Source organism: Colletes gigas, unplaced genomic scaffold (genome assembly GCF_013123115.1).
Source record: "Colletes gigas isolate AHSC1104 unplaced genomic scaffold, ASM1312311v1 Colletes_gigas_Sc00007, whole genome shotgun sequence".
Classification (NCBI taxonomy): Eukaryota; Metazoa; Arthropoda; class Insecta; order Hymenoptera; family Colletidae; genus Colletes; species Colletes gigas.
Window position 1 is genome coordinate 611,858 of NW_025106636.1, and position 19,819 is coordinate 631,676.

Below are 19,819 nucleotides of genomic sequence, written 5' to 3' on the forward strand. Positions count from 1 at the left end.
CAAAGTATTTCGATTTACACATAATTAAAAATAATTCGAATAGGGTGATTTCGATCGGAAAAAACTTGATCGATTTATTGGTAATTCTGTTATAAATATACTTGGTAAAAATTTTAACGAGGGATTCTGGAGGCCAAAATAAGACGAAAATCAAGAATACCAATTTGTTGATGAAGGCTTCCTTAAAAAGTTATTAACAATTAAATTCAAAAATTTCAAATCGTTCTGGAAAAATTATTTTCGGTTACGGGGGACAATTGCAATCATTTTTTGTTATTACACATACCCCCGAAATCCTACGCACTTTCGAGAAAAAAATTCTTAACCGAAAATCTAATTAGGTGCCATTTTTCGACGAAAAAAAAAATGTCAAATCGTTCTGGAAAAATTATTTTCTATTGCAAGGGTTAATTACAATCATTTTTGGTGAGTAGACATACCCCCGAAATCCTACGCACTTTGGAGAAAAAAATTCCTTACTGAAAATCTAATTAGGTGCCATTTTCAACGAAAAAAAAAATGTCAAATCGTTCTGGAAAAATTATTTTCTATTGCAGGGGTTAATTGCAATCATTTTTGGTGAGTAGACATACCCTCGAAATCTTGCGCATTTTCGAGAAAAAAAATTCAGAATGGGCGTAACTTAGAACATTAATAACTTTTTAACGAAGCCTCCATCAACAAATTGGTATTCTTGATTTTCGTCTTATTTTGGCCTCCAGAATCCCCCATTAAAATGTTTCCCATCTGGCGTGCACTATGGCAGAGATAAACGGCGATAGGAGGGGTTGATTTAATTACTCGAATCAGATATAAAAAAAAATTGTTACTTCAAAGTAGGAATTACTGTATATTGTAATATTTAACGACGATTCAAATATCAATAATCGAATGGCAGAGTGTAAATATTTTCTAAAGTCGTTTCTCGTTACTAGAAAGATAATTAGCGAATAACACGTCGACATGAGAATATTTTTACAAATGTTTCGTACACACATGAAATTGGTTTTTTTTTTTTTATACTAGTATTATAATATTATACGGTATAAATATTTGCTTACAATTATTTCGATTGTGTATTGTTACTGTATGGTTTTTTTTTTTTTGTCCTTTTGCACAAGGTATTATAGAGGATATAATGGTACTTAAAAAGTCCGATAGAATTTGTCCCTGCTGCTAAAGCTACAACAATAATAAAGAATGTTGACTGCGTTCCAACTACTGTAACTACCTACTGTTACAACATTATATCTGTAACATTAGCACCATATCTGTATTGTTTTGTAGATGAGTCACGCAATAAATGGCTTAATGAAATTAACTAAAGTTTGCTCCTTACGTTTGAAAACACTTGTAGTCGCGTTATTAAAACAGCACGTTGTGCGAAACTTTGTATGAGTACATGAAAAACAAAATTCCGATGTATCGATAGCAGATAAAAAATTAGTGAATACGGAAGTCGAATGTATACCGTAAAAAAAAAGAAAATGATTTCTAACGAACATTGAATACTTTTTGTGTTTGTAGAACAAAACTGTGTAACTACTATTAAAATAATTAAAAATATACATACAAGTTATTTCCGGCGTTTATATGAAATAAAAAATATTCAATGAAATACTTGAGCATAAAATTAGTTAAAAAATATTCGAAGCTTTTTTACAAACAAAGTACTCGTAGTCGATATCTCGCAGCAGATAATAAACTATAACAATAAACAGTATAATGTATTGCAATGTTTATGCATTCAGCAGTCACATATAACAAGTATTACTATTGAGAAGAATAGAACGAATAATCGAATTACAAAGCATCAAGCGAAGAAACACTTTTTGTTATTCAAAAGAATTGTTTGAAAATTAAAGTTTAACAAATTTATTGCCCGGACAAACACGTTCGTTGTTTTTTTTAGAAACTGAACGTTCGAGTTGTTTATTTTTTTAATAATTACGTAAGAAACGTTGTTCGTTAGATCGATATTAAGTAGTTGAACGAATATCTGGGAATGTTTTATGTTTTTATTAACATTAAATAATCAACAAATCAAAATGTGTCATTTTATCGTTTGAAAGAAAAAAATTTAAAACAAATTATATGGGCAAATATGATATTATTAAAAATAGGAATTCGCACTAAATCTTATTGTATATGTATAGATCGATACATACGTATGCACGTATAATACTCAATTATTCATTTTGCTAAAATTCAATTATATCAAACGACGATCGTTCTAAAATTGTTTACAGTCTATTGGATGATAAACTTCTTTTATAAAATTCGTGTTTCTTTGATATTTTGTCAGTGATTTTGAGAGCTTTCCAGTATCTGGTACACTGCATTGTTAAACACAATAGAATGATATTTATATACAGAGCCGTGTCTAAGTATTTTGGCGGACGGGGCAATGATAATATATCGTTCTCTTTGCCTGTTGGTTTTCGAGTACTTGGATCCACATACACTACCACCTTTGTCTGATCAATTGTTGAGATGTGCATTTGACAATAAGAATTTGATTAGTATTTTTAAGAAGTTAATAGCATATGTAACTTTAGGGTTTCCATGACAAGAAAAACATGATTAGACTAAGTGTTGATTAGATAAACACTTTTGGCCGATAGTGAAATGTAAAAATAGTTGCTATACTTTTAAAGACGTCTGTTGCAAAGGTCACGGTCCTGTTTATACATGTATCATTCGTTCAGGATTGAAAGTATCGAAGCAATTGATATGAAAGAATGGCGAAACTGAACATTGAAAACAGTTGTGGTAAAAATTAGTGCCTTCTGTCCATTTGATCTAAGAGATGCTGGTTTAAAGATTGAGAGAACATATAGTGCAAGTCTGAGCAATACAATGCGCGTGGAGGTGCGACTGATGTGTCGAGGATGTTGGTGGCGGTGGTGGTGGAGGTGGTGGCATATAGAGCCATCCGGCACCGGTCCGCCAGACGGTACCTGATGCAGAGGATACCGGATGCAGCGGATTGACATTATTTCCGGTCGTTACGTGCGAAGTTGGCCCACCCTCTACTCACATTACCTGAAACACAAAAAGAGAAATTGAATGAAATTTACTGAAAAAGCTAAGAAACTTTATGTTCTAAAATAAAATAAAAAGTGTCTCAGTAGTGTCTTTCATAGGTAAACTATTAATATCTATTCTGAACAATAAAATAAGACAGATGACCAACAGGACCATGCAAACACCACTCAGTCACATCGCAAACATTACTTGCACCCTTCCTGAGTCACACCCCTTGACCATCATCCTTATCTCTACCTATTTCCAGCAATAGTATTATAAAAGCTTGCAATACCAAAGAATGGTCAGAGTCTAGTACTTGGATGACCCGATACAAGTTGTACGAGTCTCTTAAGACTTAAAAGTGTTGTCAATTCTACTGGAATCCATATATTATCCAAGTTAATATAATCAGAAAGGCTATCTTTGACAATCAGTAGTATCAGTGCATAAAAAATGATGTCATTGATGACCTTTGTGGTTTATTACTTGCATCGGTCATGGATTTAACTAATTGTTTCGTTATTTCAGGTCAGCCGATGCAACAAAGTGGAGGCAGTTGATTACAAATGTGATAGGTCGTATGTGATTTACCTGCAAGATTTGACTGGCCTCAAATGCTGTTCCAGGTAATAATATGACCGGGCTGCTAACATGTCCGCTTTCCACGCATATCATGTTTGGGAATTCATCGTCACCGAAGTCGGGTATGTCGCGTGCCTTCTCCTGCCAGGGATTCCAAACCACGGTGTCGGGGAAATTGTACTTTTGAACTCGCATTTTCCTACCGGATACGACGTTAGTGATAATATGTTCCGGTTGCGTGTTCTGGTAAATTCTATCCGTCCACTCGCACACCGTCACTACGTCGCGACCCTCTTGAAAGATTTGGTTGTCCCTCGTCTGCAACAATAATCAGTCTTTCACATTCTAAATGTTTACTCTGCAATATATATACACGTAATAGTACAAATTATTTGTTAATAATTTATCAAACCACTGGATCAAACAAGACACTTTTTCAAGAAATATGCATATGTATTGTAGTATTAATCGCTTTATATCTTTCAATCGATAAGTAGATTAAAAAGTGCTTTTGAATGTTTGCATTGGGACAAAATTTACTTGGTTTAAAGAGATAAATATTTGTTGGCTATCTTTCGGTCATTACATAAGAAAAAACAGACCAAATATTTATGAGATTAAATTGAAAACATGAAAGCTTTAGCTGGAGGAAAAAAAAATAAAATAAAAAAGTTATTAATAATTAAATTAAAAAATTTCAAATCGTTTTGAAAAAATTATTTTTGGTTGCTGGGGTCCATTGCAATCATTTTTGGTGAATACACATACCCTCGAATTCCCACCTATTTACGAGAAAAAAGTTCGGGTAGGTTTACATAATAAATAAAATATATTTGTGCATTGAAAAATAATTAAAAAAAAAAAGTGACTTGTTGGGGAATCGAACCCACTGCCAGAAGCATCGTAGCTAATCGCTTTACCGACTTGACCAAATCTTGTTCCGTGAAATAAATATAAGTAATTTTTTAAAGGAACTAATTATTGGATTTAGTGAATAAATAGTATACCTTGTCGATGAAAGTGCATCCGTGAAGACCTGTGATTTGACATCTCCTAACGTCCGGTACTTTGAAGTAGGTGTGTAACAGCAAATTAAAGCTAAACGTGTGATCTTTACTGGGATTGTACACGCCTATATTAAAATGTAGCTCCTTTTCTCGGAGTATTAGTCTGTACGTTAACCTAAATGGATAGTTCCACATCGAGCGGGTGAATTCGCTGTCCATTATAGAGAATATTGCCTCGACGTCACCGCTGGGCAATCGTTCGGGTGATTTTTCTACGTTCCAGCGAATAATTCTTGCAAAACCATGAGGTGGCCCAAACGTCCATGCTCCAAATTGCGCTGGGTGTAATAAAAGCAAAGGATAATTACTATTTCGTGTGTCGTTAAAGCGCCAACGGAAACGTTACGTCCAAGAGAAACTTCTCTACGCTTTTAAACGTTTAACGTGAATATTTCAAACATGTTATAATATTTAACGATGAAAAAAAAGGTCTACCGGCACGATTTTTGGAAATATTTTCAATAAAAATCGAAGAATGTCTTTTCTTTCAAGTAAAATATTTTTAAATTTCAGCTGGTTTCTTAAGTTGTTGTAGCAATTATTCTAATAGACTGTTTTGTTTCGTCTCGTATACTTACGAAAGACAAATGGAATGCCTCCTCTAATAGCTTTCTTCCCATCGAATACAGCTTGCTTACTGAAACGCAGAAAAGATTGGTCGTTGGTTAAAGAATAAAAGAAAGACGGTAAAAAGTATTGTAATTATTTATACGTAAAATTTGTCTACGATAAAATACGATTCGTACAAAAATAATATTTAAATATCGCTGGGGCTTGGGAATTTTATTAATTTTAAATACACTATACATACAAACATGCAAGTAGAAGATACATATATTTATTTGGAAACATATTTAATATACATATCTTAAAGCGTATTGCTAATACATAAAATAGTAAACATATCGAACGTAGCGTTTATTAGAACAATAACAACAGAATAAGTATCCTTGACATCGATAATGGCTCGAATTTTTCTGGCCAATGCTTTCGAAATATTTCTTTGGACATTTCAAGACTAATTTCGTTCCATTTTGTTTTAGTTGGTTCGTGCGACCATTCCAGGACATTATTTATTTCTGCCCATGGCGAAACATCCCCTACAAATTAGTCTGGAGTTTAGGTAACCTCGTAATCGTCTTAAAACGTTTACGTAGGATTCGTTTCCATAAAATCTAGCGCCAAGAGAGTCGTCGATGGACAGAACAAGCGTGGCGTTAATCGAGAAAGTTCTACGACGGTCACCGATCAACTCGACAATGGCGGCGAACGCGCTAAACAGTCCGATTTTTGTTCGCGGCTGAAACCAGACGGGCGATACATTTGCACAGGATATCGTGGTATCCTCGAAAATCAAGCGATCTAATCTATTTTCCTGGTACGCGTAAACTGTAGAAGGCGGAGGTAATCTGATCCGTTTGCACGATCTTTCGAGGCGAATGGTATATAGATCGCGAAGAGGAAAAGGCCGGAAGGGAGAACGAGAGGAGAGCGCGAGATGAATGGCGGTAGAGGGAGCAGGAGAGAAGACAGGGAGCGATGTACCACCACGAAGTACAACGCGGTGGTAGGAACGCGGCTGACGCCAAGCAAAAACGATCGCCGCTGTCTGCCGTGCTTTTTGCGGGCATCACAGTTTCCAACCTCTCCTCCTCGTCGTTTCTAGCTGCTGTTATCCCCCGTTGCTACTACTGCTGCTGCTACCGCCGCTGTTGCTGCCGTTGCTGGTGCTGCTCCACGCGAACGACACCCATTTTCAAACGCGGTTACGCCCGGTATTCCGCACAATATTCACCGGGATCGAGTAAATCGAGTAAATCGAGAAAATCATTACGAAAACACCGTTCTTCCAGCACGATATCTTCCTAATCGAACGTTACCAAATCTTTAACACGTTCACTGCCAGATCAAAACCCGTATAATCCGCGGAAGTAAAATTTTGATCGTAGACCATTGTACGCTACATAACCTACAATTTGTTTCGGTACTGATTTTCGTAACCTTGTTAAAATTCACAAATTCTATTCAAATTCATTTCCCTCGACGTCTTCACTTGAGAATTAATTTTTCTAGTGTCATAATGGTAAATCTTGTCAGCCATATGTGGGCGACGTTCACTGTCGGATCAAAACCGTTTACAACTTTCGTTTAAAACCATTCTAGACTACATAACCTAAAATTTGTTTCGATACTTATTTTCATGACTCTCTCAACGTCTTAACTTGAGAATGAATTTTTCTCTAGTTCCATAATGGAAAATCCTGACATCCATGGCAGTCAAAGTGTTAATTTACAGTATACACATCGTAGAACAAAATTATTTCCGGTTATATATCGTTAAAAAATACACGAAAAATAATAGCAGGGGGATCGAACTTTCTATTATTTACGTGCATACTAAATTATTATTATTACTATTTTTAACAGAACCGCTTTTTCGACGACTTTGTTTACGAATATACTCGATAAAAACGTTGCATTTCGCTCGAGACGGTTCGACAAGATGGCGGTCGTATCTCGTAAGCTGATCGTTTCAAAACAGCTTCGTAAGTTGGTCGTTAGACGAAAATCGATGGATGTAATTTAACGAGAACATCGATAGCGAATTTTGGCAGACTTTGAAAGTTATTTTCGATCGCGGTGTCCAAACTTAATAGAGTAGGCTTAGATAGGGGGGAAAAAGTATGTCGAGCGTCGTTGTTAATGAACCAAAACGTGTACAAGAAACGGCAAAAGGTCCAGGAGGATCGATACACGTGTCACGGAGTCGCAAGTATTTGTTCGATTTGCAAATAATGAGAATTGGATAAAGAAAACCATACGAGCCTGTTGAATATTGCAATGTCGAAAAGAAAATAAGTCCAGAAAATTGGACGAACTATATGCTGGCGTAGAAGAAGAATGGAGAGTAATATTACGACCGAACGATGTCGTTTAATTGATTCAATGTCAAGGCGGTGCGAACAAGTTATAGGGCAGAAGGAAGCGTAACGTGATATTAACTATTTCTCTCAATTAATGTTCTTTGTTGCATTCATACTTGGTTGCAACGAAAAAATTAAAAATATTCGTTACTTTTAAGCATTAAAATTATAACACTATCGAGTACAATATACATTCGAGTTTAATACATTAAATATACCCCATGTTTTTTTAAGGAAATATTGCCACGATATTTGAAATAATTTATTCCCCGTTTATTCAACTTCAGAACTTAACGCGTTAAATAAAAAAGAAAATTATTTCGATAAAAATTGACCGTATCGAATGTAACGAATCTACCTTGGAATTGAAAAAACGACAAGTTGTTTATAGATATTTGCACTAAATTGCAGATGCCGTGGAACGTTCGCCTCGCGAATCTCGATGTGCCAGTACTTGGTTTCTAGCTTGGTGGAACTTTGTTTAACTAAGGCAAGCAAGAAGTAAACCTATTTACACTGGGGTGGTGGCTGCGCCATGACTACGTCTACTCGTTGAAGCTGCCCTTACCCCGGAACGATCGTGTGAAACTCTGACCAAACTACGATCCTAACAGCTGCTGATAAACGAGAGAATATTCCGCGGTGAAAAAAAGCAAATTCTGTACCGAAATTTTACCTTCGACCTTCGACCTCCTTGTAAATCGAATTTGTATCGCGATCAGGCGGACACTGTAACGACTAAAATCTTCCAGTTTGCCGCGACACCGTTCGTGTCGAGGATGTATTATTATGGTTTATTGCGAAATCGCGATGCCGAGCTATTTAGCGGCTTTCTGTGTCTTACGGTGCATAATAAGTCCACCTAAGTGGACGTGTGGGCTGTAAACGAGCGAATTCTTCGCGAACGATAACGTTGCATTCCTTATCATTCTCCGTGGCGGGATTTAAAATCTTGTCGCGGTAACTGACCCGGACGGTCCGAACGTTTGCTAAATTCGATCATTTTCACGAACGCGTCAACGCGGAAATTCGAACAACGATGTGTGCACAATTATTTTTCAACGAACTCTCTAATCGTTTGTATTATTCACCGAGTTATTTAAATTCTCCGATAATGAAATAAAATCGAAGAAGATTCGAATATAAATACTACAGATTGAGGCGATTGGCGAATCGTTGGCTCGGCGAGTTCGAAATTTCCCCCCATCAAAATGGCCGCCTATAACAGACCGCCCGAAATAAAAAGATGGAAACTCGGAAACTCGAGGCTAACGATCGAGGGTAAAGTGCCTGCAGGGCATGTATATCGAAAAATTGAAAATTCCTACTAATCAAGGCACTTTACCCTTCGCGATCGACAGTTTAAGGGAATACAAATATCATAGCCCTATTCATAGCGAACGAAACCCTAAGAACGAGGAGAGAGGCTTTCTTACCGATTTTGTTTAAACTTTGCACGCTTGTAGATTTAATTATCTAGTTTCAGAATATATAACAATTACAGAGACGAATACTTAAAGTTTCATTATAATCTACAAATACAATTTTAATGTATCAACGGACATTACTACCATTTGCTGGAATTTCTTGCCCTGTAACGACTATTTAATTTATATTGTTTTTACAAGTTTCATTTGTTGTACCGGAACAATAATTGTAAGTTTTCTATATTTTTGTCTTCATTTGCGAGGTGTGGTTCATCAGACAATACTTCCTTCTTTGTTTTCCCAACTACTGTGGACGAAGGAATTTCTCACCCGATTTATCAATACCAAATCTTTACATTTTTATATTATATACATTTTAATAAACACAAGGGATACATTATTTAAACGTTAATTAGGATTTTTATCGATAAATTTCATTATTCAAATTTATTATATTAAGAGAAAAAAACCCTTTAAGTTGCCTGGGAATCGAACTTGGACCTACTTTGTAGGAATTCCTCGCTTTACCATTACCCCCATGGTGATAATTGTAAGTTGATAAATTAAAATTATATTTGTACATAATAATGAAACTTTGATCATCGATATTTCAAAAATTATCGACTATCTGCCTCTGTAATATCATATATTCTTAAACCGGATAATTAAGTCACGAAGGCTTTGCCCTCTCCTTGTAAATAATGTTATGCACACATCATGATACGGTTGCTACTGGGAATTTTCAATGAAGTGTTAATAAATTATAAAAAGAGAGAGAGAAACTTTACATCGACTTTACTTCAAGTGTGTACGTTTGATGCATGTACACTGTATTCAGCCACCCTTGGGAAAAATTTTAATGGGGGATTCTAGAGGCCAAAATAAGACGAAAATCAAGAATACCAATTTGTTAATAGAGCCTTTGTTAAAAAGTTCCGCCCATTCTGAATTTTTTTCTCGATAATGTGCATGATTTCGGGGGTATGTGTAATGACAAAAAATGATTGTAATGGGGCCCTGCAACCGAAAATAATTTTTGCAAAACGATTTGAAATTTTTCTTTTTCGTCGAAAAATTTAGGCCTCTTCTCGAATTTTTTCCTTGAAAATGGGTAGGAATTCGAGGGTATGTCTATTCACCAAAAATGATCGTAATTGACCCCCGCGACCGAAAATAATTTTTCCAGAACGATTTGAAATTTTCAAATTTAATTGTTAATAACTTTTTAACGAAGCCTCCATCAACAAATTGGTATTCTTGATTTTCGTCTTATTTTGGCCTCTAGAATCCCTCCCCATTAAACTACTTGTTTAATTTTGAAACTCCTAAACCAACGATACCCAAATGGGGGAAAATATTTTTTTAATCTGTTCGTAAAATGATTTCGAAGCGAGATTATTAGCTAGAGTTTCACTCCACCCGATATAATACCGCAATGGGTTATAGGCTCGGCCATAGACTAATGATCCCAGGGTCTGCGGTTTTTGCCGGCATTCTACAACATTCCCATTCGACTGGATTCTGCTCTGAAGGTTCCACGGCATTATTTTCCACGTCTATAGAGTACTGCGAGGCACAAATTACTCGCATTTCAAAATTCGAACGTTCCGTACATCGGACCGAGTCACCTTTTTGCCCCGCTTCTTAATTTCTATCTTTGCACGAGCTTGAACGCTAGCCCTAACCTTACAAATATGCTACATTTTCTTTGGCAGTGAAATTTCCAGCAATTTTCAAACCGAGGGTCAGTCGATGACCCCTTCTCTCCTGCTAGATCACGTTCATTGAAGAAGCTCTATGCTAAAGGTTAAAGCACAGAGTTTATCGTCACTATACTGACGTAATATAAGCAGTTTTAGACTTGTACACTCTTAAATATTGCACTTGCAAAACATGTAATACCACCTCGAGTCAATAATGTTTTTGAATCTTGGTCTATTAATTTTTATAAATTTTTTCTCAATGTTTGTTTACCTCCAATAGGGGTATCGTACTGTAAAATGTGTATATAAATTACAACTATTGTTATAAAAATATCTCACACGTATTTATTGATATTTAGGAAATATGTACAAATTTGTTTACTTATTCACTATTGCCTTAAACAAGATGTGATTTATATAGCAAATACAGTATAGGTACATGTAGTACAAGGTTATAATTATAAAATATTAAATGTTAGGTTATAATTAAATTTAAATAGAGCAGCGTTGGAAAATAATGATAAATATGTTTCAGGGGGCCTCGATATCAGCGACACGTGAAAAAGAGATAATAGAAAGTGGAAGTGTCATCTTAGTGATCCAAATCCTGTTAATCTGCACCGCATTAGCGTGCACTGCCATAGGTGAGGTTAGATAACTCTGTCTAAGGTACCGTTTAAATTATAATCATTGTAGCGACATCTATCGACGTAGGTTATAAAATCTGTCGAAGGCCTGCGTCCTATCTACCCTTTTTCTTGCGGTAAGAATGAAAATAATTACCACTTTTAACCAAACCAAATCATCCTTGTGTTTCTCTTTTACTCTTCCTTAAATTTCCTTCTGTTATTTTCTTCACATTTATCCAATTTCTTTCCTCTTTCTCTTGCATTGCTTTTATTTTTCTTTCTTTTCTCCTTTCATTTGCATTTCCTATTTTTTCTTCCTTCAACACAATTATTTTCCAATTGATTCTTCGTTAAGAAGGGACTGTAGATAAAAGGGAATTTAGTCGATCCTAACAAATCAGGGATTGTTCTTAACAAACTATAGACAGTTATAACAAAAGAGCAATATCATTTACTTACACGAGAAGCAAAATATGAATCTTGAACAATAACTTTTAGCAACTTGCGCGATTAAGTAACGAAACAATGGAGAAACAACATGGCTTCGAACAATACAAGACGTATCTATAGAAAAGTAATTTCTTTTCGCCTGAGAAACGAAAGAAACAAATACTAAATTTCAATACCAATATTTAACGAATACCTTACTGTCTACATAACCAAAAATGATGCATTTGAAAAGGTACGAAAAATATTTGAAAAACCACAATCTCCCTGCCATTACGACTTATCAGTGTTTAACAAAATGGCGGGACCTATTAGAGCAATTTCTCTTGCTGAAATTATTGAATCGAAGCCAAATAAGACGCCCAAATTACGACCTAACCTCTAATGCTATTTACAACGGTCCCTGAACCAAATAATCTAATTTAATATTAATCGTCAAAGATGAACAACGTTCAGGCTGTCCAGTCGAAGTCGACGACATAACCAAACTAACAATACCAAATTAATTGACGACGATGAAACAGTTAATAAAATACATTTTTCACAGATAACCTCCAGAAAAATTAACAACAATAAAAAGTATGTCTCGTTAAAATAATTATACAAATTCTTTAATGCAGATATTTTTCAGTTTCAAATTACATTAGTGGATACAACGACGACGACCAGAGGGAACGAAATAAAATGGACGACGACCAAACCAAACTAATTGACGACAACGAAACAGTTAATAAAATACATTTTTTGCAGATATTCCTCCAGGAAAATTAACAACAATAAAAAGTATCATTGAAATAATTTATACAAATTTTTTAATGCCGATATTTTTCAGTTTCAAATTACATTACTGGAGAATACAAAGGGAACGAAATAAAAATGGAGGACAACGAAACCAAACAGTTAATAAAATGCATTTTTCACGGATATTCCCCCATGAAAATTAACAACAATAACAAATATCGTTAAAATAATTATACAAATGTTTTAATGCAGATATTTTTCAGTTTCAAATTACATTACTGGATACAACGACGACGTCCAATGGGAACGAAATAAAATGGACGACGACGACCAAATGGAACGAAATAAAATGGACGACGACGAAACCAAATAGTTAATAAAATGCATTTTTCACGGATATTCCCCGCATGAAAATTAACAACAATAACAAATATCGTTAAAATAATTATAAAAATGATTTAATACCGATAATTTTCAGTTCCAAATTACATTACTGAGGAATACAAAGGGAACGAAATAAAAATGGAGGACAACGAAACCAAACTAATTGACGACAACGAAACCAAACAGTTAATAAAATACATTTTTCATAGATATTCCCCCATGAAAATTAACAACAATGACAAATATCGTTGAAATAATTATAAAAATGTTTTAATGCGGATATTTTTCAGTTTCATTACTGGATAGAACGAGGACGTCGAAAGTGAGCGAAATAAGAATGGACGAGGAGGTTTCGTTTCCGAATCGCAGCGCAGAAAAATACCGAAACACGAAAGTGGCGTGTGTTTCGCTGTCGTATCGCACTCGGAGAGATTCATATCGCACCAGGCATACCGACATAACTTTTATAGCCATTTACACGGAAATTGGAGTAAATTACGAGCACGACTGTGAACCGTTTTTGCTTATTATCTTGCAGAGTTTACTCTGTCGTTTCAATTCCACGTTTCTATATTTCAGACCTCTCGACGATCTCCTATTCTCTTTCGATGGGTATCCGGGGCTCTATGGCGACCGAAACCCCTCGAATCTGCATTCGAAAAATTCGAATCGCTTCGAGAGCGATCCTCGACGGGGTCTCGATTAAATTTTAATCGTTTCGAGTCCGCGTTTCTATGTTTCAAACGATCCCCTATACACTTTCATTATTATTATTATTATTCATTTATTAACGGGATCAAAGTTGTAATATGCAAGGAACTACAGATGTGGATTTTACTTTATTATATTAAAATTTATTTACAATATGTTTTGCAAGGATAATTTTTCACTTTCTAATGATTGTTTATCCAAATCTGTTTTAGTGTCTACAAAATTTCCATCACTAATCGTTCTGTTTGCACAATTCTGGGATCCAAACGTTGTGTGGTAAGTTTCAGAGTAAAATAGAAAGTGATTTCTTAAATACCTAGATGGGTACATAGAAAGGTAACAATTGAGTAATCGTTGAACACGAAATGTGACCTTTGATTAGCTTACTTGCAAACAAATAATATCTGTGATTCTTCTTCTGCAGTGTTTCAAGATTATTATTATTATTATTCATTTATTAACAGGTATTAAACCCTTTGGTAGAAACATTATCGCTTGGTGAATGTAACAAAATGAATTAATTTACAATATGTTGCAAGGATAATTCTAGACTTTCTAATGATTCAATTAAATCTGTTTTAGTGTGTAAGGATTGATAAGTATGGGGCTCCCACTATGCCTAGCAACAAGACGAAGAAATTTCTTAAGGGGACCAAATTATGCTGCCATGTTCTAAAACAGGTCTCATCAAAGCACAATGTAAGATTCTGAGTGCATCAGTTTTACCAAAGTATCTGGAAACCCCACGAATAAGTAATTTCGATGAGCATATCCGGGGCTCTATGGCGACCGAAACGCCTCGAATCTGCATTCGAGAAATTCGAATCGCTTCGAGAGCGCGATCCCCGATGAGTCTCGATAAAATTTTAATCGTTTCGAGTCCGCGTACGATCGAAGGTTTCAGCCTTCGAGTTATGTTCCAAGCGGTTCTCGTATTATTCGTGGTAGAAAAAACTTGGAACCGCTTCGAACGTCCGTGGCTGTTTCACGAGATTCGTGACTTTCGAGCGTTTTGCCAGCTCGACGTGGCCCAACGTGATCGTTGACAGTGTCGAGGTGATTGTAATCGGTTGTAAGTCTCGATTTTCCTAGCGTCGATTACTTGTACAGCGAGATATTGGTAGGAAGAGGCGAAGTAAATAGAAAGGTGGTCCCGACAGCGGCTTTAACTGTCGGAAGAACCGATGACTGGCAACTGGCGAGGGTCCCTGAACCACGTGTAAAAGGTATGTACTGGTCCAGAGCGCCCTTGCCTTCGCTCCGTCAGTTTTTTCATCGTCTGCTCCCGGAGTGGCTCTTTTAAAACGATCGTCACGGGCACCGCGCTTTTATGCGATTCTTTCTCAGCAGGTGTGCACGCATGTCTTACTCGCTACTAACTTAGTTTAGGAATTTAAACGGCGTGGTGCGTTAAAGGCGGTTCATCGCCGACGTATCCTTTATGGAAACGCCGTATTCGTACAGTTTTCGCACGTAACCATTATTCCCTTTATTAAATTCTACCCGAGCCGATGCTGCCCGTAAATAACTTTCATCGTCGTTCGCGGTAGTCGTACGCTCGCTATTTACGCGACCATACGTGGCCTCTACTGTTGCTCTGTCATCGGCTACTCGACAGTCGACGGCTATTACAAATAATTGCGGTCGTGTTGGTATCAGTGACGTCCCAACTAAGCCCGTATAGTCGCGATTAAACACGTTCTGCGCAAACTATTCGAATTTTGGGACACCAAAGAAATGGAAAACTTTTTAGAAACGAGCTATCAAGTGTTGGCTGTGAAAAATTGTTATGGGAGATTCTAGGGTCCGAAATAAGACGAAAATCAAGAATAACAATTTCTTGACTGAGGCTTCGTTAGTAAGTTAGCGAGTTATTAAAAAAATAAATTAAAAAATTTCTAATCGCCCTGGAAAAATTATGTTTGCTTGCGGGGGTCAATTACAATCATTTTTGGTCATTATACATACCCCCGAAATCCTACGCATTTTTAAGAAAAAAATTCGTAAAGATGCCAGAATTTTTCGGCGAAAAAAAAAATTTCGAATCGTTCTAAAAAAATTATTTCTAGGTTCTGGAGTCACATGCAAACATTTTTGGTGAATACACGTACCCCCGAAATCCTATCCACTTTCGAGAAAAAAATTCAGCAAGTGGACAAATTTTTCGACGAAATTGAAAAATTTCGAATCGTTTTGGAAAAATTATATTCGGTTGCGGGGGTCGATTACAATCATTTTTGGTGAACAGACATACCCTCGAAATCCTAACCAGTTCCGAGAAAAAAATTCAGTAAATATCTCAATTTTTCAACGAAATTGAAAAATTTCAAATCGTTTTGAAAAAATTATTTTCTGTAGAAGGGCCCCATTACAAACATTTTTTGTCATTACACATACCCCCGAAATCCTACGCATTTTTAAGAAAAAAATTCGTGAAGATGCCTAAATTTTTCGACGAAAAAGAAAAATTTCAAATCGTTTTGGAAAAATTATATTCGGTCGCGGGGGTCGATTACAATCATTTTTGGTGAACAGACATACCCTCGAAATCCTAACCAGTTCCGAGAAAAAAATTCAGTAAATATCTAAATTTTTCGACGAAAAAGAAAAATTTCAAATCATTCTGAAAAAATTATTTTCGGTTGCAGAACCCCATTGCAATCATTTTTTGTCATTACACATACCCCCAAAATCCTACGCATTTTCAAGAAAAAAATTAGTGAAAATGCCTAAATTTCTCATCAAAATTGAAAAATTTCAAATCGTTTTGGAAAAATTATATTCGGTCGAAGGAGTCGATTACAATCATTTTTGGTGAATAGACATAACCCCGAAAACCTACGCATTTTCGAGAAAAAAATTCAGTACATGTGGAGCTTAAAATGTTAATAACATTTTAAAGAAGCCTCCATCAACAAATTAGTATTCTTGATTTTCGTCCTATTTTGATCTCTAGAATCCCCCATTAAAATTTTTTCCAAGTGTAATAAAAATAAGGTTTAGAATAAAGTTGATTGGTTAAAAATGCAATTAACGCCTCTGGTGGTAAGAAAACGAAACTACTTTCCGTCGTAACCCCCACACCCTCTACAAATCTCGTGACGATCGGCCACCTCCGTGTCCTTAAATTCGTCTACCGAATCTGATCGATACATTAATCGCACAATTATATTTATAACATAAATTTAAGTGTACGTAAACACTCAACTTGAGGGTTTCACTTTTGAAAATCTTTTGAGAATTTTCACGTATGATATTATTCCTATTATTTCCTAGTGTTTTTAATCGTTTACCTCTGTCCAGAGGAATAACATGTAGGCTGCATTACACCTGTAATAATTTTTCCGTGTATGCAGCGATATCTGACGATCTCATCAAGGTTATTATTCCGTTTAATCGTACGTCGTGCTCCTCTCTTTATTAATATAATTAGACGATTTAAACAAACCACGATGCAAAGTCGTTTAATTTAAAAAATGAACCAATAAAGTAATAAACGTTGCAACAGGTGCTTGAAACGTTGTCCATTTGCATCGATGTATTATTGAAATTGTGTATAATACGCTGAATCACGAACACGCGTATCATTTCTAGGCTAATTAGATAGAATAGTCGCCTTAGATTTTCTGACGTCGTCGGTTTTTTCTTTGGTACCGGATACATCGTTTAAATCCAGGCCTGGTCAAGAAGCCTACATTATTATCATCAGTAATCTTTGTAGCCTTTAACAACGACCGCTTTGTTTCGATCTCCGTTTTTATTTAAATAAAATTTTCGTAACTAACTGGCTATGGTGGTTTGAACTACATAATTAGGAACGTATAAAGTCCTCAGGAAATAAATTATTTTCAAATTAAACTGTAAAGTTAATCGAAATACTATTTCCCTTGTGCTTTTTTTTTTATTCGTCCGTGTTTATCAAAACGATCGTGAGTTTTCGGTTCTCAGCCACCAAAAATATGAGGAACATATTACGTACACATCGCGATGTAAACATCCGGTCCTCCGAGCCCCGTTCGGTCGAATAATTTCTATCGACTGTACGCGTTCGTTCGATGGCCATTTAGTTGCAATACGAGGGCAGCCAATTGTTACATCACACGCTGTTATTAGTTCGGAAATGCTAACAAGCGTTCGTGATTTAGCAATTCAATGATTCCAATATCGAATCGATCTAAATGTAGGTATCGCTGTAAGCGACTCTCACGATCCAACGATCATTCTTTACTGCTATTTTTCACGTTAAACGATCCTGTATCGTAGATTATTGAAATCGTCTAACCCGCCCGCCATTGAACAAAGAAGAGACGTACGGCGGTACCATTAAAAAGAAATTCTAACCTTGAAATCTCTGATACGCCTTCGTGCATGAAAAAATATCACCGACGTTGCCCCCTCGTGTACTGTTCTCGTAAGTAATCATTTCTTGGTCTATTGTACATACACGTGCATATAAAATTTAATACCAATCATTGCATCCGCGTTTAAAATAAAAATATATAAAATAAATTACTTGTTCTTCCGAATGGCACATTAATAGCCTCTTCAAATGGATGTAACAATTAATATACTTTATATAATTACCCTATACCTAAGCTATAGTTCAATCATAGAAATATCACAAGAACTTAAATGTATTACGAGAATCATATCGAATATCGTCAAGTACTCTTATAAACTATTTCAAGTTGAACGTAATTTGGCAAACATTTGTAAAATGAACTCTGGTAACTGCATTTGTACCATAAACGTGATATTTTCGTTCCTCTCTACTTAAACGAAATAGCAATCGTGGGACTTACCTGACAAACAGCTGTTCTTGATTATTCACGCGCCAGGAAACGACCGTGGCCCCTAAAAAACAGAGAATTTCAATCAGAATCTCGATCCAACCGTTCTACTGTTGCGACGCGGGAGAATCAACTGTGAACTTTCTGTCAAACTATCAACTCACGCACGAATTTAACTTTACCGCCGTTGGACGGTCGCGACGTACTGTCATTCGTGAATGAAAATTCGTCAAGAGTCTGTCGCCTGTTTACAGTGACGTTCCGTCTAGCAGTCGATTAGATTTTCTGTTCGATTTGCTCGACGCATAAAATACACGAAAAATGATCGATGACGGTACGTCGCGTTGCCCGTCAAATTTCGAACGTTCCAAATAATTTATATATGAATACGCAAATGCACGTACAACTGCACACAAGTTAGAGGTTAGGCTCGAGTAAAGGCGCGTACACACTTTGTCTTCCACTAAATATAGAAACGGAAACCAGATCTGGGAGCGGCGGTTTGTCGATTCACTGCAACGTATCCGTTGCTGCCGATCTATCGTATTTTTCGTCGATTCTCGTAACAACCGATACCGAGGCGTACAGCCTCCCCGGGTAAATATGATTCGCGGAAAAAAAATTATTCGGTCAACGGGGTTTCTGTACACTGTTCGAAAGAAGCCACGGTAAAATCTGACAGCCGACTCGCAGATCCGGTCGTTTCTAGTTATCTGCACGCGCGCACACACCGTGTAAATTAATCGTGCAGGTGGTATTGTTGCCTCTATCGAGCACGACAACGCTGGTAGCCGCTGCCATGTTTGAATCGTGAATGCACCGCCGGCTCCACAACCGACGCAGTCAACCTTTGTTCAATGCCCCAAGCTCATCCCCACCACTTCGATTTTCTTATTTTTTAATACTTTTTATGCACGCTGCTCGCCGTCGAACGCCATCTGGATTCTGTTCCCGCAACTCCCGACAAAATCAGCTTACTTGCTCGCGATAAGGTCGAACGACCGGACCAGTGAAACATAAATCCGCCGTAAGGTAATAAGAGTCTTTTCCGGTTGAGAATGAACTTTGCCCGATTACCAAGCGAACCTTGCACCACGAACGAGGTATACGAGTAGACCTTACAACCGTAGAATGCGTTGGTTCAAAATTGTTCACAATTTCTTTTCATTATGGTACTTTGCTTATTGCACAGACGAGGTATACGAGTAGACCTTGCAACCAATGTATTTTCTCGGCCCATTTTTATGGGGCTCCCCATTACCATTTACGTGTCACTCGCAACATTACCAACAGGTTACAGAAATGAATACAAGAGGAAGTGAGACAGAAATTATGGGTATGTTGGCCACGGACAAGGTATATGAACAGACCTTTATGGACTTTC

General features: G+C 36.5%; 1 protein-coding gene across 1 annotated transcript; it reads right to left on the bottom strand.

The window, feature by feature from the left end:
• Nucleotides 1-652: 652 nt before the first annotated feature.
• Nucleotides 653-19,346, bottom strand: LOC122396348 (glucose-6-phosphate 1-epimerase). Its single transcript, XM_043394661.1, has 6 exons — nt 19,167-19,346; nt 18,448-18,499; nt 5,258-5,316; nt 4,620-4,957; nt 3,622-3,930; nt 653-3,045 (listed from the first exon to the last, which is right to left on the bottom strand). Exons 1-6 carry the CDS (start codon nt 19,234-19,236, stop codon nt 3,037-3,039), a joined length of 837 nt encoding a protein of 278 aa, XP_043250596.1. The 5' UTR covers nt 19,237-19,346; the 3' UTR covers nt 653-3,036.
• Between the last annotated feature and the right edge of the window lie 473 nt (nt 19,347-19,819).

Coding starts and splice junctions, on each gene's coding strand:
- LOC122396348 (XM_043394661.1), bottom strand. CDS start 19,236: ATGGCAGCGGCTACCAGCGTTGTCGTGCTCGATAGAGGCAACAATACC. Junction 4,958..5,257: donor AGGCATTCCATTTGTCTTTC/GTAAGTATACGA, acceptor TATTACACCCAG/CGCAATTTGGAGCATGGACG. Junction 3,931..4,619: donor GATGCACTTTCATCGACAAG/GTATACTATTTA, acceptor TTATTGTTGCAG/ACGAGGGACAACCAAATCTT.